Source organism: Dipodomys merriami, unplaced genomic scaffold (assembly GCF_024711535.1).
Source record: "Dipodomys merriami isolate MVZ:Mamm:240054 unplaced genomic scaffold, mDipMer1.0.p SCAF_11, whole genome shotgun sequence".
NCBI classification, from domain to species: Eukaryota; Metazoa; Chordata; class Mammalia; order Rodentia; family Heteromyidae; genus Dipodomys; species Dipodomys merriami.
Genome location: NW_027202382.1, coordinates 47,343,312 through 47,365,608, shown reverse-complemented (window position 1 = coordinate 47,365,608; position 22,297 = coordinate 47,343,312). Strand labels below are relative to the sequence as shown.

The 22,297-nt window shown below is 57.5% G+C and overlaps 1 protein-coding gene across 3 annotated transcripts in view; it reads left to right on the top strand.

Annotated features, from left to right (window-relative positions):
- Col5a1 (collagen type V alpha 1 chain) overlaps positions 1-22,297 on the top strand; it is a 141,898-nt gene that overhangs the window by 37,774 nt on the left and 81,827 nt on the right. For all 3 annotated transcript variants that reach the window (XM_070014973.1, XM_070014972.1, XM_070014974.1), the window contains 7 exons: positions 194-356; positions 13,528-13,659; positions 14,746-14,886; positions 15,436-15,675; positions 16,559-16,738; positions 17,158-17,214; positions 22,075-22,116. In XM_070014973.1, the coding sequence (XP_069871074.1) occupies positions 194-356; positions 13,528-13,659; positions 14,746-14,886; positions 15,436-15,675; positions 16,559-16,738; positions 17,158-17,214; positions 22,075-22,116 (955 nt within the window). The remainder of the gene's footprint in view (positions 1-193; positions 357-13,527; positions 13,660-14,745; positions 14,887-15,435; positions 15,676-16,558; positions 16,739-17,157; positions 17,215-22,074; positions 22,117-22,297) is intronic.

Here is a 22,297-nt window from a genome sequence, read left to right as displayed (position 1 = left end):
CGCCTGGGAGATGCAGTTTCTGAGGTTCCAATAGCTGAGTCCACCTTACGGTGGCACACAGCACCGGGAAGGCCTTTGGGGGTCACACCGGGCATTCCCTCTGTGACTGGGGGAAACATGCGTCTTCCCCGACATTGGGGTTGACGATCTGTGATCTGAGCCCCGTCCCTGAAGGCCCTCTGCTTCTCTACAGGTGGCACAGAATTGCTCTCAGCGTTCACAAGAAGAACGTCACCTTGATCCTTGACTGTAAGAAGAAGATCACCAAGTTCCTGGACCGCAGCGACCACCCCATGGTCGATGTCAATGGAATCATTGTGTTCGGCACCCGCATCCTGGATGAGGAGGTGTTTGAGGTGAGCGGAGGGTGCGTGGCCCTGTGCCCACCTGGGCTCCTCTCTGGAGCTGCTGTGGTGGCCGTGGAGGCCTGCCCCTTGGTGGGGGATGGCTGGCCTTTGGCCTGGGCATGGTTCCGGCTGGCCTGAAGCCTCTGGGACTGCCCCAAGGGTGCTTGTGTCCCACGGGATGGAGGGACCAGGCCACATGGGAATGGCAGTGGCACCTAAGGTGTCAGGACCCAGTGCCAGTTGGGCGTGACAAGGGCGTGGCAGGCTGCATCTGAGACTTTGGAAACTTACAGCCTGCACACACTGGGGTCTCGTGGTGACCGAGGGCCATGCTGGGGAGTGGGCAGTGTCCTCTGGGTGGACATAATCAGCCGGGGTGTGCCGCCTGGAGCATAGGTAGGGTGTCGTTCAAACTCAGCCAGGCTAGATGAGCTACTTTCCTGGAAATGCCCAGAGATGGGTGGTAGGAGGCAGAGGAGGCTCTGAAGCCCCACTTCTGCCCGAGGAGTCCTTCTTGGTTGAGGCTTGGCACAAGTGGTGTTCTAGCTGCCACGAGGCGGTTGGTGGCCCTGCAGGTCTAGGCGGGCCACATAATCAGCCAAAGCCTCTACAGGATGGGCTTGTAGGGCCCTGCCTGCTGAGTCCCCGCATCCGGGGCTGAGTCCACTTTCTGTCAGCACTCTGCCTGGATCTTGTGCCAGCCAGGGCCCCGTGACTGGCATTAACATCCTCGCCCAGGGCTCCGAGGTTGCAAGTGTTTGGAAAATAGTCTCCAGGGACTATCCCGGCTCTTAGATCTCCTCCCCCCTGGGGTGAGATGAGATGGGTGATGTCCCTCCCCCCAGTTCTCAGGAGCCACCCAGAGCCCTTAGGTCCTCTAGATATGTGGCCATGTTTGGATTCCCGCCCTGTGTGTGCCGAGCTGTGTCTCACATCTCTGGTGCTGGGGTGGGCTCCCTGGGGTGGTGTCTTTGCAGTGATGTGCAGCCCACCACACCGGGTGCACTGCTGACTCAACCCTGGCGCTCCGTGAGAAGTGGGGAAACAGACGTGATGTGTGCGTGCTCCTTGTCTGTGTGCCAAGGGCGAGGATGAAATGCTTGTTGTCATGGGACACGTAGTGTCACCGTGGGTTCAAGTCCCCGCAATGCTGGCCTCCGTGCCTTGGCCAGGTGCTCACCCCTGTTGGGTGTTGGATTTAGGCCTTGGGAGAATTGCTCTGATAGTTCTCAACCTCAGTTTCTCCGTCTGCAGCACGGGGTCATAAGTATAGCCACTCCCTAGCGCTCTGCAAGGATGCACACAGTGAATACGGCACACAGTCTCCAAAGGAAGTGCTTAGTAAATGCCACCCATGCTCACTCTGATGTTCACCAGTGTTCAGACGGGGCGGGGGAGGGGAGGGAGGGGAGGAGGACAGAGCCTGCTGGTGAGTGTGAACAGTCTTGGAGAGGCCGAGGCTGCTACTCCATGGGGAGATAGATGGCCAGCCTGTTAGGAGACAGGTAGTGTTGGGGTTAGACATGGCTCCAGAGGCTCAGGCATTGGCCAGGACCCAGTGAATGGTGCTGTTGGGATGATTGGGTCCCGAGGATGCTGACCTCATGCACACATGAATTCATTGATGCATTTGGCACCGCTAGGGAGCGGGCCCACTGGAGGCAGCCGGTCCCGGGGATGTGTCTCTTGACGATGCATCTTCTTGGCCCTTCCTGCTTTTCTCTCCGGATGCCATGGGGCACGCAGCCTCGGTGGCTACGTTTTCCTGCCATCACTGTTTTGCCTTGGCCCAGGGCCATAGCAGTGGAGCTGGTGGGGCACGGATGGAGGTCTCTGAAACCCAAGAGCCAAGGTAAACTTCCTTCCTTAGCCAGATAATGTGAGTGGTTTCATCCTGGTGGTGGGCTGACCAGCACAGGCGGGAGCTGGGATGGGTGGCGCCTGCAGCCTGAAGGACCCACAAGGTCAGGTGGGCACTTGGGTCCCGTTGGTAGTACCAAACTGCGTGTGATTGGGGCTTCCTCAAGGTAGGCTCTGATCGCATTTGCCTGTAGAGTTCCACAGCCAGGAGGGGTCGGCTTGTGGTTGATTCTCAGGAACTGGTGCTAAGAACTGGCCTGAGGCCGGCACAGCCTGCATGGAGTGCGGATTTGACCTCTTGCCTGGTGGGAAGGTATAGGTAAAGCAGATGCCGTTGTGCTTTGGGGTGTCCTGTGGGGTGAGGGTTCAGGGGGCATCCAGAGAGCCGGGCTGGGTTTAGCTATGGAGCTGAGCTGCGGCTCTTCAACTTTCCCTTGCTCCAGGTCTTGACTCCCGGAGCCTGAGGGTGTCCTGGGGCGGTGGGGGGAAGGGAGGGCTGAACACTGAACACGGTGGGTTTGCTCTGCTGTGTCAGACTGTCGGTCTTTCTGGAGCCTTTGAGTGCTCCTAATGTCTTTTTTTCATGGAAATGGAGGCAAAAGCGTTCTCTTATCTTTAAAAGTGGGACCCTAAAACAAATGCTGTAGCCTACCAGAGAAGCTGTTTTCTTACTGAAGACACTCAGAGGCCAGAGCTGGCTTTGAATGCCGCCCACAGTTTCTTAGCTGTGAGATCTTAGCAAGATCTTAGTGAGATCTCTTGCCCATCCCAGACTCAGTTTCCCCAGTTGCAAGATGAGGATAAAAGTTGGAGTTTCCCCCCTGTTGTTGTGTGGGTCTAGGCACGCACAGGACTTAATCCGTGGATAGTAGGCGCGTGGACGGCTCACATAAGCATGCCAGCACCGTCATCCCTGGGTGACGGGGGGAACGAGAGCAGTTTGTAGTTTTCAAGAATCAGTGCATCTCGAAGAACAGAGTCCAGCTCCGCTTCCCTGGCTCGGTCTTGCCCCACACTGCGGTGGTCCCACACAGCAGCTGACCATTGGACGAAGCTTGGTTGAAAGAGCAGCAGGTGGCAGTGTGTTCAGAGCTCACCTTCACGGGCAGGCTGTTCTTCCCAGTTGGGGCTGCAGGAAAGGAGGAGTTTTGCTGACCGCAGGTCTGAATGGTCTGAAGGCAGTGTTTCCCCTGCAGGGTCTCCAGGCTGTTAGCTGTGCTCACGGTGGGAAATTGGGCCTGTCTTCCTTAATGAAGCCCGTGGAGGGCAGCCTGGCCGGGGAGGGCGGCCTGCTCTGAGGGAGCGCTCACGGGGCCTTTTTCTTTCCTCTCTTCCTTAACAATGTAATCAGAAAGGTGGGGGAGGTGATTTCACAGCGGCTTCCCTTTGTTTCCTTGCCAGTACAACCTGGTTGTTATTTCTTCAGAAATAGCTTAGCTTAGCTTTCAGAAGGTTCTAAAGAAGGATACTTCGCCCTTTCCGATTGTAACTGCTTGGCTTGGGTGGCAGGTTCATCTGGAGGAGGGGCTGTTGGGAACTTTCTCTGGTAGCCATCTTCCCTGGAAGATGACTTCCGCGTATTAAAAGCCAGTTTGTCCCAGAGTGCTGGGCAAGTGGGCGGGTCCTGGCCTTTACTGAGGGCCAGGTCACTGGTGGCTCAGGCTTTCTGGGCTCCCTGCTCGGGTGACTTTCTGGTGGTCTGTCAGGCCCCAGAGAGCTTGTTAGGGGTTTCCCCCAGGGTGCCTGTGCCCTCTCAGAGGTCCCTTTGTCCTGGAGAAAAAACAGTGGGGACAGAGAACAGACCAGTGAGAGTAATTTGCACGCAGTGCAGAGCCGTTTTGGCTGACGGCACGGTGCCTGGGACTGCTGTGGGCAGACACCGGGCCTGGTGATGTGGCCACAGCAGTGGTCAGCAGCCCTTACTACCTTGGGATTGGCCTCGCCAGCCTGGGTCCACCTTACTGCCCAGGGGAGGCTGGAGGTCCCAGTCCTTTGCCAGCCAGAGCAGATTCTCAGGTCCCCGGCCTTGACCTTCATGTGCATCGAAGAGCCTGAGTCTGTGGAACAGTTAAGGGGTGTGACAGAGCCAGCGCTGTGGGCTGTGGAGCGGGTGCATGAGGCCAGCCCCTCCTGGCGCTGAGAGAAACACACTGACCCTGGGTGGTCATTGCTGGAAGCTGTCCTGGGGCCATGGCCAGTATGTACCTGGCAGGGACAGCCAATCAGGAGCTGCCTTTGGGCTATGACTCCACGGAGACAGAGTCACAAACTCTCCCTTATCTTGGTTCTTCTGGGGTCACCTTGTGAATGGGGTGCAATGACTTTACCTTAGAGGTAGGACCCTGAGCCCTGGGGAGGACTGGCCTGAGATCTGGGGAGGATGGAGCTGAGCCCTGAGGAGGATGGAGCTGAGCCCTGGAGGGAGGACATGGCTGTGTCCTGGGGAGGATGGGGCTGAGCCCTGGGGAGGATGGAGCTGAGATCTGGGGAGGATGGAGCTGAGCCCTGGGGAGGATGGAGCTGAGATCTGGGGAGGACGGAGCTGAGATCTGGGGAGGATGGAGCTGAGATCTGGGGAGGATGGGGCTGAGATCTGGGGAGGATGGAGCTGAGTCCTGGGGAGGATGGAGCTGAGATCTGGGGAGGATGGGGCTGACATCTGGGGAGGATGGGGCTGAGTCCTGGGGAGGATGGAGCTGAGATCTGGGGAGGATGGGGCTGAGATCTGGGGAGGACGGAGCTGAGATCTGGGGAGGACGGAGCTGAGATCTGGGGAGGACGGAGCTGAGATCTGGGGAGGACGGAGCTGAGATCTGGGAAGGACTGGCCTGAGTCCTGGGAGGGGGCAGGGCTGAGCCCGGGGATGGAGCTGGCCTCTTAGCAAAGTGACCATAGGGCAAGGCCTGGCTGAAGGTATGCCAACCTGGCCCAGGGCTGGTGCCCCAGGACACCCTCGACCATACCCTCATCAGCTGCTGCAGAGTAAGATGTGGCTGGTGGGCTGCTTTCCTGGTCCCCTGAGCCCCACATTGGGCTGGGTGTGGGGCTCAGCCTGGCTTGTCCTGCCCCGCCACCATACTCCCGGGAGATGTGCTGGGTGGCTGGGGTGCTGGCCTGGGGAGCTGCACACCTGGGATTTGGCCTTTTCTGGGTTGTACCTTTGGGGGACCAGGACCTTGTCCCCCCATGGGGCAGGGAGGGCTGGCCGGTATGAGGACCCCCAGGTGAGAGGTGAGGGGCGCTGTGTGCATCCTCCCTCCAGAGCCAGGTCAGTGCAAGCTTCGCATTTGTGGCAATGTGGGCTGCAGCCAGGACGGGCGGAGGCCTGGGGCCGGCACCCAGCGGTCGGGGCAGCTGTGGGGGCGGCTGGCTGGGCTTGCAGACTGGGCTGAGAGCAGCCCCTCCGCTGGGGCCTCCCCGGGCCCTCTGCGTCCTGGGTGAGGGGTCCCGCTGCCCTCTGGCACCTTGGGAAGCCAGCACCAGCAGTGGGTTGAGTCTCTGAGCGGAGGTCGAGTTCCACAGGTGCGGCAGATCGGGAACAGTGACCCCAGAGCTGCCCAGCCTCAGTGCAATCCTGGGGCCAGAGATGGGGGGTGGACCCCCGCTGTCCCAATCACGTCGGTGCCTGGCCTTTCTCTGGGCCTCTGGCGCTGGGGTCCTGTGGCCCTGAATAGGTCTGAGGACATAGGGAGGTCTGTGGAATCTGAGAAGCTCAGAACCTCCTCAAAAGAGCCAGGGCAGCTGTCTGCGGGCAAGGGCTCCCAGAGCTGGGCACTGCCGTGCGGGCAGTCACTCGCAGCGCTTGCTCCACCTGTCCAGCAGCCGTGGCTCTGGCTGGAATGTGGGGGTGTTGGGCTGCTGGCCGCGGGCTGTGTACCCCTCTCCAGCTGTGGCTGTCCTTGGGCCTGGGGCCAGCCGGTGTTCCAGGAAGGGAGTGAGGATGGAGGAATAGGCAAAGCAGGGCTGGGTATCCTCAGCTCTAGGCATCTAGGATGGAAAGCCAGTCCCCCGGGGGTGTGCCATGAAGGAGGGCCCCCCAGGAAGCTAAGACCCCCCAGTGAGCTCTGGCTAGGAGCCCAATGCACAGAGTGTGTGTGTGTATGTGTGCGTGCGCGCATGTGTGTTGTACTGGACCTTGAACTCAGGGCCTGGGCACTGGCTCTTAGCTTTATTGCTTCAAGGCTGGCACTCTACCACTTGAGCTATAGCTCCATTTCTGGCTTTTTTGCTGACTGTCCTCCCTGTGTGTCCTCCAGGGGAGTAAGGGACAGACAGCAGGACACTCCTGACTACACACATTTGTTTCTGTAACCCTCATCTACCCCGTTCCACTCCTCCTGTTTCCACAGTTGCACGAAAAACTGCAGAGCAACACGTGCAGGCCAGGTGTTGTGGCGCATGTGTGTAATCCCAGCTGTCTGGGAGACAGAGATCAGGAGATCAGGGTTCACCACCCACTCCAGCAAAAAGCTTGTGAGACCCCGTGTCTGTCAGTAAGTGGGCTTGGCGGTGTACACCTGCTCAGCCTAGCTAGGCAGGAGTCATAAAGAAGATCAGGGTCTAGTCAAGCCTAGATGCAAGACCTATTAAAAATACTACAGCAAAAAGAACTCTGTGGCATGCTCAAGTGGTAGAGCACCTACCTCCTGTAGCAAGGCCTTGAGTTCAACTCCCACCATCCAAATTTAGAACTCCTTTGGCTTGGACACTTTGTTTTTCCACTTTGTATGCCTCATGAGTGAAAATACCAAGGCAAGATTATAAATGCGACTTGTCTGGGCTGTGAGGGCTTTAACAGGGGGATCGGGTGGCCTCTGAGGAAAGCGGGGAGCAGGCTCCTGGCAGGGGATTGCGTCCCAAGCCCTGGCCTCCCGCAGGTCCCTCATCCCTTTGCTGTGGCTGGGATGTTGGTGCCAGTATCCCAGCTCATGTCCTGAGTCCTCTGGTCACTGAGTCAGGGGAACTGCTCAGATGTGGTTTGTACCACATCTGATCGGTAGCCCGAGGGGCAGAGTCTGGGTGTGAACCCCGGAGAGCCCACATGGTCCCCACCCTGCTTCACTTGCTGTGGCAAGCTGAGGAGCGCTGGGACCTCAGGGCTCGGAATCCAGACCCCAGTGCCCACGATGACTAGGGCTGGCTGCATCTCGCACGGGTGTGGAAAGCTGTACCCCAGGACATGCCTGGGGTGCAGCAGGGGTGACTTGGGGTCAGGGTCTGCTGGCATCAGGGACACGAGACATGCTATTGGTTTTATTTCACGGGTAGCACGTTTGTAGACTTCTCTTGCAGCCTCGAACAAGAAGGGTTTGTCTTCTCAACTTAGTTGTGCCTCTCCGTTTACAAGTGGGGAGAGTTCTGGCTAAAATTAGATGACAAAATCCGCAAGACAAGCAAAGTGCTCAGCCTGGGTCCCCGCAGAGCCTGTCTGGGCTGGTGAGAAGGGCCGGGTTTGGGCTGCGTCCCCCAGGGCTGGGGCTGAGTGGTGAGGAGCAGGACGCACGGGCCACGAGACCCCTGCAGAACGTGGGCGAGTGCGGTGTTCCGTCAGCACGGCCCTTGGGGCTGCAGACTCTCCAACGAAAACTTTGCAATTTCCTCAGCCCATAACAGAAACGCAGCTGGGATAAAATCTCATTATCGGCAGAGGTGGAACTGACTTGCTCAGCAAAATGCTCCGGGCTCCGAGAGCCAAGGACACCACGCTCCACGTGGACGAGTGGCGGTGGATTCTGTGCCTGTCACCTGCTCCTTGCTTGTCCTCTGGGGGTTGGCACCCAGATGCACACACCATGCCAGACACACGTGTGTACATGCAGCACACACACAAATCCCAGATCAACACACACAGCCTCAGCTCTTGCTTGTCCTGCCTTGGGCTGTGGGCCTGAGAGTTTGAGGGACCTGTAGCCCTGTAGGAGCACTGTGAGAAGAGCCTCCGATGCTGGGTGCTGGTGGCTCCTTCCTGTAGTCCTAGCTATTTGCAAGGCTGAGATATGGAGAATCGAAGTCTGAAGCCAGCCCAGGCAGAAGAGTGAGACGCCATCTCCTGGATAACTAGCAAAGAGTAGGGCTGGAGGTGTGGCTCAAGAGGTGGACCATAGTGCGAGGTCCCGAGTTCAAGTCCTCATAGTAAAAAAAATCCCCAAGGATGCTCAGGGTGGCAGGTGAGGCCCAGAGCCTGAGCCCCTCCTCCCTGGGAGGTGGCAGGGCTGATCCATCCCCTTGTGCCTCAGGGCGGTGCTTCTGTCGGGCACTTGGCTCATGGGCTGCAGTTGCTGGCTGTCCCCTCTGCGCTCTCACGATCGATTGGGACCAGTGGCACATTTCATCTGCCAAGCGGAGGGGGACGGGCAGCAAAGTCACAGGAGGATGGTTTGTGTGGCCTGGACGCCAGGCCGACCTTGGCAAGTCGTGTCCCTCTCCCTCCATTTCCATAAGGCGCAGCTGGGAGTGGAGGGGCTGCAGCTGTGCTGTGTGGTGGTATTATTGAGATGGGGTCCCTCTGCCCCCCATCACCTCCCCCTGGAGGCAGAGCACCCTGGCCCTGGGACTGAGGTTAAACTAAGCAAGGACTCCACACAGCTGCTCAGACAGCATTGGAATTGCTTGGGCGTGAGGGTGTTCTGAGCTTCTTGATCATCGTTGGGGTTTTCAAATCCAAATTAGGGGCCAGGTATGTGGAACCCAGCTTTGGGACTGAGGTAGGGCTACCTTTTCTGCACTCTGAGAACGTCCCCGCTTCAGCCCAGCTCTGGGCCAGTCTTCCCACAGAGTCTCTTGGGAAGCTGAGGAGGTGAAGGATCCTATCCCTAAAGTGGTGCACCCCAAGCCTCTGCTTTACAGACCCTGGGGGTCAGTCCTTGGACCCATCCCACTTAGTGACTTTGGGTGGCACATTCCTGCAGCCCTGCCGGGGCCCAGCGGACGAGTGGCTACATCTGGCCTCTTCCTGCCTCTCTGCCCTCCAGGCTCAGCCCAGGGTCCTGCAGAGGAGGCTTTCATTTCAGGAGATGGAAGGCAGGGCAACGCCACCTCCTGGCTCATGCCATTTCTTGTGCAACTTATAGGCAGCATTCCTTAGGTCAAGTTCACAGGCAGTTTTCCTTGGGTCAAGTTCACAGGCGGTTTTCCTTGGGTCAAGTTCATAGACCATGTTCCTTGGGTCAAGTTCATAGGCCATGTTCCTTGGGTCAAGTTTGCAGGTGGTATTCCTTGGGTCAAGTTTGTAGGCCATGTTCCTTGGCTTCACTGATGACCCTGCTCTTCTTCAGGAAGGGGTCAACATGCTTTTTGCTGGAACACAGCTGGAATTTTAGGCCATGTGCAGCCTCAGGACCCTGCTTGTTCCTGGTCCTTGGGGCCATGGGAAACGGGATCCTAGTGCCACAGTGGAAGTGCTGTGAATATGTTGTCTGGGGAGGGTGTGCTCCTACTGGGTACACATGAGGCAAGTATATGGTGCTGGGAGAAAAAGAGCCATGGAAAGCAATGCGTCTCAGTCTTAGCCAAATACCTGGTGTGTGATTTGGTAGCCAGAATCCAGGTATTTCAGAGCTTGAGGAATGGGTACATAGATGGGTGGGTTCATGCATGGTTGAATGGATGAATGGATGGCATGGGTGGACAATAGAAGAATGAGTGGTTGGCTTCTGTGGGTGGTTGGAAGGAGGGAAGATGGTTGGCATATGTAAATGGATGGAAGATTGAATAGATAGATGGACAGTGTGGGTGGATGCATGGATGGGCGAAGAGACAAATGGACAGCATGATGGATGGATAGATGGATGGACAGATGGATGGCATGTATGTATGTATGTATGAGTGGCAGGAATGGATGGATGCATGGATGTATGGAGAGACAGGTGGAAGGCATGGATGGATGGCAGATGGACAGATGGATGGCATGTATGGATGGATGGTTGAATGGATGAATGGATGGGTGAGTGGAGGGATGGATGGATGGATGGATGAGGAGGTGGATGAGAAAGAGCTGGGTGCTTCACCCGTAGTAATCACAGAACCGTGTCCACCCATTTCCCCCTTCACGGATACTAAGCCATTTCCTGTTGAGTCTCCTCTGAACCCCTGTCCCAGGCTTTCTGCTGGCTGTGGCAAGTGTGCCTGCTCTCTGCCCATCTTCCAGAAATGTCCTGGTTGCTGCGGTCCTCCCCGCGACTCATTTACCTGCTCTCGAGTTTCTGTTCCTCATCCTCCCTGGGTCCTCCACCGCCTCCCAGCAACTCCATGCCCAACCGCCCCTCCAGGAATATTCTGGAGCTCATTCTCTCATTGATCTCAGAAGGCAGAGTTGACCAGGAGGACTTGTAACTTCCACAACCCCTCGAGATGGCTATTACTTATTTTATGTCCATTTTTCACCCTGGGGAAGCAGGACTCAGAGAGGTGAACACACCTACCCCAGGTCAGATAGCTTGGAAGTGGCAGAGCTGACTTGTTACCTACTCTGCTCCAGCTCTAAGATGGCAGCAGAGTCTGGGCAGTGTGCCCCATTCTACTCTGATCTTTGAAAGGAAACTCCCACCTGGAGCTTGGGGTGCTCACCCTGGGTGACTTGCCAGGGTCACAGGTACACAGCACAGGGACACTTTGGAGCTACTGGTGTCCTGGTCTACAGGAGCCTTGGTAGCTGGGACAGGGGCACCTCTGCCTGGGTAGAGTGACAGCTTGTTCAGAATAAACAGCAGCTAGCGTGCTGCTCGCCAGAGGGGCCTGGTCCCTGGCTGCGCAGCGCACAAGGCAAAGGCTTTACAGCAGACTTAGGACCTGTCTGTAACTGTCACGCTGGTGTATTCCCAGCAGTGCACCGTGGGAATGCGGTATGGCAGGCTGACCTCCCCGCCCAGAGAACTGGTCACCCTTGCCTGCCACGTGCTTTCAGATTGCACTCAACCTGCTGGTCTCACCTGTCATGTTCTTTATCGTCCCCTGAGCCCACCGGGTCCGAGAGGTGTGGGAACCTTGCACTGTCCCAGTGCTTCCTGCTGTGTGGCTCTGGTCAAGTGGCCGGCAGAGCCTCTGCTTCCTTCTCTGTGGAACGGAGATTAATAAAACAGGATTCGCAGTTGTCTGTGAAGGGCACGCATGCAGTTGTGTGCAGGTTCTTTGCTCTGTGCCTAATCTGTGTAAAACCCTCTCCAAATCCCAGTCAGTGCCACCAGCAAGGACCTGGCTATACGAGTCAGCGTGTGTCTGGCTGATTGTTCACTCAGTGTCACTAGGATGGCGTCTGGCACCTCCGCCTATCTGCAGACAAGTTCATCTGTCCCACTTCCTATTCCTAATAAATTGTCTCTGTGTCTGGGTGAGAGGAAAATGAGGTATGGTTGGGTACTCTGCATGCATGCATGCGTGTGTGTGTGTGTGTGTGTGTGTGTGTGTGTGTGCGAGAGAGAGAGAGAGAGAGAGAGAGAGAGAGAGAGAGAGAGAGAGAGAGAGAGAGAGAGAGAGGAGAGAGGGAGAGAGGGAGAGAGGGAGAGAGGGAAAGAGAGAGAGAGAGAGAGAGAGGGAGAGAGGGAAAGAGAGAGAGAGAGAGAGAGAGAGAGAGAGAGAGAGAGAGGGAGAGAGGGAGAGAGGGAGAGAGAGAGAGAGAGCGTGCGTGCGCGCACCAGTACTGGGGCTTGAGCTCAACGCCTCACACTCTCACTTGGCTTTTTCACTCATGGCTGTGCTCTACCAGTTGAACCACACCTCCACTTCAGGCCTTTTGAAGTTTTTTTGGAGATAAGCGTCTCATGGATTTACCTGTCTGGTCTGGCTTTGAATCTTGATCTTCAGCTCTCAGCCTCCTGAGTAACCAGGATTACAGCATCTGGTGGGTGCGTACCCTTAACTGCTAGATCTCATGGCTCTGGTAGTAGGTATGCCTCAGTGAGCCAGGGAGTCCTGTGGTGAGCAGTGTGGTAAGCAGCGTGCGTTCGTCCATGTGGATCAGTCATTGTTCCCTTTTCTGGCTGAATGACACCTCATTGGGTGTGTGTGTGTGCCCTGTCATTGTGTGGGTATACCCACCCATCCTGCCAATACATTCATCTAGGGCTGGATGTTGGGTTGCTTCCACATGGCAATTGGCGCACAGAATCTTGCTACAAAGGCATTTGTACCTTACCTGAGTCCTTATTTTCACTCGTGTGTGTGTGTGTGTGTGTGTGTGTGTGTGTGTGTGTGTGTGTGTGTGTGTGTGTGTGTGTGTGTGTGTACTGTGAACTGATGTGCACGAATGGTTTGTGTTCTCTTTTAATTCCTAGCTAGCATTGGAATGGTTGGGGCATATAGTAATTCTGTGTTTGGTTTGTTGAAAGACTGCGCATTACCCTGTGGTTGGGGTGCTGGGGAAGTAGGCGGAGTGTGTCCCGGCCCTCAGGCTAGGGTGGATGTGTTCTCTGACTGGTTTTGTGTTAGTCAGTTTTCCATGATCATGACCAAGAATCTGACAGAACAACTTACTGGAGGAAGGCCTTATTTTGCTCACGCCTTTGGAGAGGTCAGCCCCTGGCTGCCTGGCCCCGTGCCCTTGGGCAGAACATGATGGTAGTGGGGGTTCTGGCAGAGCCTGTCCTCCGCTTCTTGACAGATAGGAAGCACAGAGTATGACAGGAAGGGGCTGGAAACATGATATCCCCAAGGACCCATCCCTGGTAACCTGCTTCTTCCAGCTAGCTCCCACTTCCTAAAGTTTCCAAAACCTCCCCAAATAGTGCTGCCAGCTGGGGACCTCTGTTGCAAAATGTAAGTCTGTAAGACTGTTACAGCTTCTTAATCACAATAGCTGTGAGCATTGGGCTGGCAGCTGGTAGATGCTCAGTAGGTGTTGGATGGATGGATGGGTTGGTGGAGCCATGGGTGGATGGAGAGATAGTAGGTGGATAGGCAGTATAGATGGATGGGTGGAGAAATGGATAGATTGGTAGAGAGATGGCTAGATATGTGGGTGGATAGTTGGTGGGTGATAGATGAATAGATAGATGGTGGATGGGTGAATGGGAGGATGGAGGATGGGTGGATGGTTGGCTGGATGGTAGATGAGTGGATGGATGATGGATGGATGGAGACACCGGTGGGTGGATGATGGATGATGGGTGGATGGATAGGTGACCATGATGAATGGATGGACAGATGGATGACGGATGACTAGATGTGCAGCTCAGCCTGAGTGGCGTTCAGGAGCAGCATCCTCCTGGGAGGTAGCAGCTCCTCTGGCTGTCCTCTGCGCCAAGGCCCCCCGTCTGTGTCTCTCAGGTCTCCTGGGCCTGCCTGTGAGTGTCCACGCTGCTCTTCATGAGCCTCTGTCCTTTTCTAGGGTGACATCCAGCAGCTGCTGTTCGTCTCAGACCACCGGGCTGCTTACGACTACTGCGAGCACTACAGCCCCGACTGCGACACTGCTGTCCCCGACACCCCTCAGTCTCAGGACCCCAACCCAGATGACTACGTGAGTGGGCTCTGGTGGGACTCTTGGCGGGGCGTGAGGGGCACGGGCAGACCCTCCATCTGTGGAGGGAGGCAGGAGCCCTGGACTAAATGAACCCGTGGGGTGAGGAGATGAGCTGTGGGATGCCTGACTGGCTTTCCCCAGCAGTGCTTCCCAGGACGACGGGCCTCGGCGGGGGTGGCAACTGCACTGTCCCCCTCCCCCCTCCCATCATGACCCTGGATGCATGGAGCCGGGCGCACCTTCCCAGGGCCAGGAGCACTGTGGGCTTTATGAGCAGAGGGTGCAGGTGCACTTTGGGCCCTGCCCATGGGTGGGGCCGTCGGGAGCTCGCCGGGCCGGCATGCTTAGGACTGTGTGTGCTGAGCAGAATGGCCATGATTCCTAGAGAGCCAGCGACTCAGAGCGTGTGCCGGGTTGTGCCCGGGCTTCCTCCCTCTTACCGTGGTGCACTCAGGTCCAGGGCCGGCCTGCCTCCCAGACCTACCTCCGTGTACCAGCGGCGATTTGGGTATTTTATCTGTAATTCTTTTGTCACGATCCTCTCTCAAGCTCTGGTCAAACTTGACTTCTTTTTTCAAGTCCTGCTGCGTCCTGCTTTGAATTTCTTCCCAGACCTCCCTTCTTCTACTACCAGCCAGAGAGGGAAGGCAGGCTTTATGAAGTTGTAATGTCCTCTGGCCAAGACCACGCCACACAACACCCGAGAGTGGGGCTGGACGGAGCTCCCAGCCGAGCTCCTGAGGCGGGCCCGGCCCTTCCTGACTCCCGGTGCTGATGTGTCTCTGGACAGAATTGTTCCTGTCACTCCTGTTGGGTCTCTGGGGCTCGGTGCGGGGTGGGACTAAAGTCAAGGAGCTTGCTGGCCAGTGACTAATGCCTGAGCCACAGCCGGTGGTCCTGGCTCTGGTCTTACACCTCAGATGTCACTAACTTGCTTAGGTTTGGATTCCTCTGGCTTGTTCAAGGGGACCTGTCCCCCAATCCCTCCGTCTGGGGCCATCGGGCAGGTGTGTTTCCACTTGCCCTGCCAGATGAGGGTGGAGCATGGTACCCTGTCCTCATGTACCTTCCGTCGACTTTCAGTACCCAGAAGGAGAGGGTGAAGGCGGCGAGGCGTACTACTACGAATACCCCTACTATGAAGACCCTGACGACCCGGGGAAGGAGCTCACGCCCACCAAGAAGCCAGTGGAAGCCGCGAGGGAGACTACGGAGATTCCCGAGGTCTGGGCTGGGCTGGCTCCTGGTGCCTCAAGGCCACGGTGCAGCCAGGGCCGGTGTGAAGCCGAGGGTGGCACCTGGGCAGGGAGGGGCTAGCCCTGACTGTAACCTTGACCGTGACCTTGACCACCACCGGCTGTGCTGTGTGCTCGCTGGAGTACTGGGTGAAGGTTGTCCACCACGAGGAGCGAGGCCTGGAGATGGGCGTGCCACGGAACCTAGCACTGGCTTCTGGTCCCTGCACCCTCAGAAGCAGCCTCCCAGTAGTAGACAGGGTGGGCTCTATGCCAGCACTCACGGGCGGGCGTGTGTCATCCAGCTCCCGTGCCCAATGTGTCCCCGGGGCTCCTCCGTGCGCACAGTGCCCTTGATGGAGGGACTGCCTTTCTCCTCCCGTTGTTCTACCTTCCTCCCATTGACCAAGGCTCCGGACCCCGAGTCCACTGTCCTCGGGGGAACCCTATGTCCCAGACTTGTCTCACAACTGTGTCATAGAGCTGCTGGAACTCCCAGCCCTGGCCCTGACTTGCCTTCCTCTGTCCACGGCCCCAGGAGCTGACCCAGCCCCCCACGGAAGCCCCGACTGTGCCCGAGATGAGCAACAGGGCTGGGAAGGAGGAAGACCCCGGCATCGGGGATTATGACTACGTGCCCATCGACGACTATTACACCCCTTCCCCATATGAGGACCTCAACTACGGCGAGGGCATGGAGAACCCTGAGGGGCCCCTCGACCCTGATGCGGGCCCCGAGGTCCCCATCAGCACCACCATCGCCTCCAATGGCTCCAACGTAATGTCCTTCTGTCCAGGGCTCTGAGGGGTTGAGGGCCTCACGGCTCGGTTCATTCATGGGATCAGGGCCACGGCCAGGTTTGAGGACCCCTGGGCCCCCTTCCTTTCTCTGCTTCTGGATGCCTTGGGTAGCTCCCACACTCTGCAGGGCTGTGTCCCGCTTTTCCTGTGGGTGACATTGCTCAGTGTGACTTATGGTCTCAGACTCACTGAGCTGTCCCGGTGAGGTCACTTCTAAACCTGTGAAAAGGGTAGAATGGCCTCCAGCCCTTCAGGTCTGCTGGGGTTCAGGTGGATAAAGAGGTCCCTGTTGATAGAGTCCTCTCTGTGGGCAGGGAGTGGGATCCAGACGAGGACAGATCAGCCCAGGACTGGGCCGCACTGATTTAATACAGCAGAGCCGACTGGCTTGGAATCTCTCCCTGCGACCTCAGAACTGCCCCGCCTTCCCACGAGCTCAGCTGTCCTTTGCAGTATCGCACTAGCAGTGCAGCCTCTTGGGCTTGCTGTGGATTTTAGCTTAGGAAAGACTTCCATCCAGCACATGGCCCAGAATAGGTGTTCAAAATAGCCCTGTGGTGCAGAACTCATGACTGTGGGTGAGGTTCCGGTGGGGCCACACCTGTGTCCCCCAGCTGAGCCCGGAACCCCGCGGAGGCCGTCACAGCTGGAGTTCTAGGTCTGTCCTAGTTTGTTATAGTTCCTCGGCCAGCTTGGGGCACAGCCCTCCGTGGGGATTGGGAACAAGGTGGAAAGATTCCAAGGGGCTCCGGGCTGCAAAGTCCTGGAAGTGCCAGGCACGTGCCTGTGGCACAGGGCTGGTGCGTCCACAAAGCTGCCCTCCTCGGCTGACCACGCTGCATCTGCCCCTCCTTCCACAGCCAGCCCCACCTCCTGGAGAAGGGAAGGAGGACCAGGAGGGCGAGTTTACCGAGGAAACGATCAAGAATCTAGATGAGAACTACTACGACCCTTACTATGACCCTGACCATGACTCCAGCACCAACCCATCAGAGATCGGGCCGGGCATGCCAGCGAACCAGGACACCATCTTTGAAGGGGTGAGGCTCAGGCTGGGGTTGGTTCTGCCATGGTAGCCTGGCGGGGGTTGGGGGGGGAGGTGGCATCAGGGCAGATCCACTCTCCTAGAACACTGCAGAGGGTAGGAGATGCAGCCACCTCTGAAACTTTTCTTTTGAAAAGGTGCTCGGGTGGTTGTGGTCAATTGTGCCCAGTGGCATGCCTGTCCTGGGTACGGGCACCCCCTCTGGTCAGTCCAGCCATGCCTCCATCGGAACCTGATGGGCCCTGGGGGCGCCCCCTCCTCTCCGACTGGTCATTCCCTTCTGGATCTGGGGGAGATGCCCGGATGCTGGAAGCACCCTTGTTTTGCATGTTCATGTGGGCTTTGCATAACTGGAACTTCCTGTCCTCTCTTCTCTCTCCCCTGTCCTCTCCCTCATCCCTCTACCACCCCTAGATTGGAGGACCACGAGGTGAGAAAGGCCAAAAGGGAGAACCGGCGATCATCGAGCCAGTAAGGACATTTTTTGTGTTTCTCTGTAACCAGGGGGTCTGTGGCTCTGGCACATGCAGATTCCATGGGGCGTGGCCCAGTACCAGCTCCACACACTTCTGCACCAGGCCGCCTGGGGAGCGACTGCCGCCACAGTGTCACCAACCGCAGTGTCACAGGGACGTGGGGGAACATTCCAGAACTTCCTCGAGGGCCTGGGAAGTGCTGGATCAAGACCCTTAGAAAGGCTGTGGAAGATCTGAGCCCTTTCTGTATCCCTCTGTATCTCTGGAGACAAAAGGACTCCCACCTTGAGGAAGATAACGGTGTTCTGGGGGATGCTCAGGCACAGGCTGTGGACCTTGTGGTCAGCATCTGGTGGGCATGGCCAGGCGTTTATGTGAAATTGAGCAAAAGAGCTCTGCAGAAATGCAGGCTGAGCGGTGGGTTCCTGGGTTAGTGTGTTGAGAATGTCCTAGAGTGTGGAGAGGAGGCTCATCTCCATACCTCTCCTGGGATGCTAGGCTTGGAGGGTGCCCCAGTCTGGGAGCACCTCACCTCGGGGGGATGGGGCCTGTTTGGGAGCTCCAGGGCCCTTCCTGGGGCCTCAGATATGCCAAAGTCATGGCCTTGACCCTGGAGGGCAGAGCTGTGCGATTGGTGGAGTTGTGTGATTTGTGGATCCGGGTAGCACCCTGCAGCCGCGCTCAGGGGGGCAGAGCTGTGTGATTGGTGGAGCTGTGTGATTGGTGGAGCTGTGTGATTGGTAGAGCTATGTGATTGGTGGAGCTGGCTGGCACCCTGCAGCTGTGCTGAGGAGGGCAGAGCTGTGCGATTGGTGGAGCTGTGTGATTGGTGGAGCTGTGTGATTGGTCGAGCTGGGTGGATTTGTGCAGCCTCACTTGGGGAAGAGGGCAGTGTGGGCTCTGAAGTAGCTCTGCCCCCAAGGCCAGCCCTGCTATGTCACCACGTGCCAGGGAGCAGCCAGGGAGGAGGCGCATGTCTTGTGCTATGGCCATTCACGAGGCTGGGCCAGACTGTCAGTTCTGCCGCTAAAACCCAGCTCCTGAGGGCTGAACTCAGAACACTGCCCCCTGGCTCCCTGGGATGGAGAACCCATGACTGTGGCCCTCTACCTTCTGCAGGGTCGGAGGGCCGAGCAGCCCTGGCGGTGGTGCCTGGTAGCCCCTTACCTCCCCCAATCCCTGCAGAGCCAAGGCCGGGAGCAGGTTGGGACTCCCAGGGCTCTCAGGCTTTCTGGCCCCTGTGCCAGCCTCTGGGAGCCTCTGGATGGCTCTGTGAGATTCTGCCTTCCCTCGTGGCCTCGGTGGGCTGGGACCTGTCAGTTCTTACCGGCTGGGCATGTTGGGTACCTACTTCCTCCCCGCCAGAGCTCTCCGCATGTCGGGGGCAGATGGCTCATCAAGCTCAAAGGTCAGGTCACGCCAGGGGAAGGGGGAAGGTGTGAGGGGGGTGCCAACTCTACAAGTCTCTTGTATAAGAACTCTCAACCTGCAACTGCAGGGTGGTGGAAGGAGGCCTTGGGTGGGTGCCACAGGGTGTGTGGGATGGGTTGTCCTGAGCCTTCACTTAGGAGATTGTTTGCTTGGGGCGGGTGGAGATGATCACAAAGCTGGGTGGGCTTCTTCTGGGGGGGACCTTCCACAGCAGCTCCCAGATGGAAACAACCACAGGCAGACTCAAAGGTGCTTTGGGCTCCTTTGGAATTTCCTCACACTGATATAAAAGGACGTCTTGCTTGGGAAGGAACTTGGACCCCAAGCTCAGGGGACTCTATGGTTTGTCCCCTGGGCTAGCCTGGGCTGACACGTGGGCTGGCCGCTGGGTATGGTACCCTGACTGGGCAGTGAGAAGGCCGGGGTGAGGACCGTGCTGCAGGGCCCCAGAGAAGCAGAAGGTGGACAGGGTGGGCCAGAAGGTAGGCTGAGAGGGGGCTGCCACCCAACCCAAACATCACATCTCTAGAAACCCAGCCCCTCTTCAAGCCATCTGGAGACAGTTAAGGAAGGAAACCCCGCCCCTGGCCTGGCGCTCGCTTCTTCCCAGCCCCTTCGGCGTGTCCACGGGGGCCTTCGGCCAGCTCCCCCGGAGAGACCATGTAAACAGCCAGAGCTGTCAGCCAGAGCCTCGCCAGATGTCCTCAGAATCTTGGCCTCACATGAGCTGATGGCTGGGTCCAGGGAGGCTGCTCGGGGCATCCTGAGGAAAGGGGGAGGGGAAGAGGGGGTGCTGAGGTCCCCTCTCCTCGCATACCCACCCCGCATGATCACCGTGGTTAGGGAGTTCACTGCAAATCAAATCAGAGCCAGGAAAGGAATGTGGCTGTCACCCCCTCAGTCCCAGCTCCCCAGATCTGTCAGCAGCCACGGGCTCCTTGAAAGGAGAGAATCCTGCTAGCTGTGGCGCTGACACACCGTGTCCCGGTGCTCTGAGCCCTTCTGGGCCTGTGCAGGCCCAAGGAGTCCCGGCTTGATGTCCACCGCGTGTTGTGGGCCTCCATCTGAACCGCCACACCACGGGCTCTCCCTTCCTGCCCATCACGGTGTTTCATGTGCTGGTTAGCAGAGGGATGGGCCTCCATGAAAAGCTGTTCCGCAGCCGGGTGTGGGTGGTGCAGGCTGCATTACCACTATGAGAAGGTGGGCAGATGAGGCAGGAAATTCAGGAGTTCAAAGCCAGCCTAAGCTACATAGGAAGACCGAATCTCAAAAGAGAAACACAGGTCAGTGGTCTAGCATCTTTTATCACATTTTATTAAATTGTTCTCTCTCTCTTTTTTTGTACCCGCACTGAGGTTTGAACTCAGAGCTTTGAGCTTTTGCTTGACTTTTAACCCTCATGGCTGCCGCTCTGCTACTTGAGCCACGCCTCCACTCCCAGCCTCTTCCTGGGTAATTGGAGATAAGAGTCTTTCAGATTTGTCTGCCCCTGCTGGCTTCAAATGGTGATCCTTCCATCTCAGCCTCTTGAGTCACTGGGACTACAGGTGTGAGCTGCTGGCACCTGGCTCAATAGTACATATTGAAAGTGACACACCATCATGTTGCTCTGATGTGCTTATCTTGATCTATATAAACACAGTGAAGTTATTACAGTCAAGCTAATTAATTACACTCTCCTCCTCTTCCCTCCCCTCCCTCCTCTCCTGTGCCTCTCTTTCCTTCCTTCCTTTTTTCTTCTTCCCCTTTGCCTTCTCAGCTTTCCCCTCACTCCCCCTCCCTTCTTTCTGTTTTTCCTTCTTCTGTCTCCCCCACTTTCTTCTGTGTATAGTAAATTGACCTAAAATCAGCTATAGAAAATTAGTAGTACAGTCTTAGTTACTAGCAATAGTGAGACTCCTATAGTTTCCTGACCCCCATCTGCGGGTGGTGGTGGTGGAGGGGGTGTAGACAGGGCCCGCAGATCTCAAGAGGGCCGTCGCTCAGGGCCTGGTAAAACTGGAGCCTTCCCGTGATGGTCTCCTTCGCTGCCACCCTGGCTGGCTTCCCTTCCCTGCCGACCCAGAATGCTCTGGGGTCGGCCTCCCACACAGCCCCAGCTCCCTAGAACAACAGTGTGTGTGTCTGGGAAGACAGCTGCCCCCCCCCGCCCCCCAGCCTCCATTCACCCCCCGCTCGGTCGCTGAGCCCTCTCAGCTGCCTGTCAGAGAGGAAGCAGGAGGAAGCCGGATGCTGAGGCTGTTTGGATGAGTTCTGTGTCCATTGCATACACAGATAGTTCTCCAAGCACACATCTGTGTAAACATAGTTGCATCTTCCCGGACGCTGGGAGGGCCGGAGGAGCTGGGGGTGGGTTGGGGGTGGGGGCGCTTAGGGCTCTCTGCAGTCTCCTGTCTGTGTGTCTGTCTTCTGTCCACACCTCTGGCCGGCTGGTCTTGTCACTTGCCAGGAGCATGCGCCTTCCAAGACAAAGCCGTGCCCAGGGCCCAGGGGCCCTCTTTCCTGGCCTCCTTTAGTGTGGAGGATCTGCCCCAGCTTCAAAACCTCCAGCCCTCTCAACCCTGTTTCTGTGGCCTCAGAAACGGACGGCAAGAAGATCCTGTCTGCTCGCTGCCTGGGGAGGGGCTGGCGGGTGTGACAAGTCTGCCTGCTGCTCTCTGGCACAAGCCCCCATCATGCACTTGCTGTGGTCACCCCTGCCCACACCTGCAGAGCCCTTCTTCAGGGTGGGGGGGCTTGGTCCCCGATTCCCTGGACCAGGCATGGGAGGAGGGACATTCAGGGCGGTGTGTAGGGGCTGAGGTCCTGTTTCTGGGTCAGAGGTGAAGTATAGCAAGGGGATGCTGGAGATTGAGGATCCCCAAGCAGGAAGCTCCCCCGCCCCCCGCAGGCAATCCCAGAGGAGTGGAAGGCCTAAAGGGCTAGAAGCAGGTCAGGCCTGGGTCCAGAGAGGTGAGGGGCATGGGAGGAAGGCAGCTGTGGAGTGGGTAGATTTGGTATACTTCCCGTTGCTCCGGGAAGCTGCTGGGAGACACACTGTCCATCTGCAGAGGATGGGCCCTGGTGGCAGTGCCAATCCTGAGTGTTCTGTGCGGGCAGAAGCCCTGGGGGACCTCGGTCCAGGTACCTCCTTCCCCTTGTCCTCCCTGGAGTAACCTGGGTCCCTGGGCCTGGGTCTGCTCACCCTTTGAGGTACCTGTGGTGTGCGGGTGGGAGGGGGCGGTGGTGTCATCTTCCTCTCGTGCCGGCTTCTGGGGGGGGGCTTCTCTTGAAGCTCTGCTTGCCCCTTACCACTGGCCAAGCCTGTCTTGTGCCTTGGAATTGGAGGACGGTCACTGTCCCTTCCCTACAGGGCCTGGGCGGGGCCCGAGGGGTCTGGGCGTTGGTTCCTGTGATCTCAGCTGCCTCTCTCTTCCTACAGGGCATGCTCATCGAGGGGCCGCCTGGCCCGGAAGGCCCTGCTGTGAGTGTCAGGTTTTGTTTTGCCACGACGGGGTGGTGGTGTTCAGATGACTCCCTTCACATCCCCTGGGAGGAGAAGACCCCTCTATAGACCCCTGGGCCCAGTCAGTCCTCGCTGAGGGGTAGGGGAACAAGCCCTCCACTTGCGGCCATGTCCTTAACTCTCTATTGGTTTTATTTTA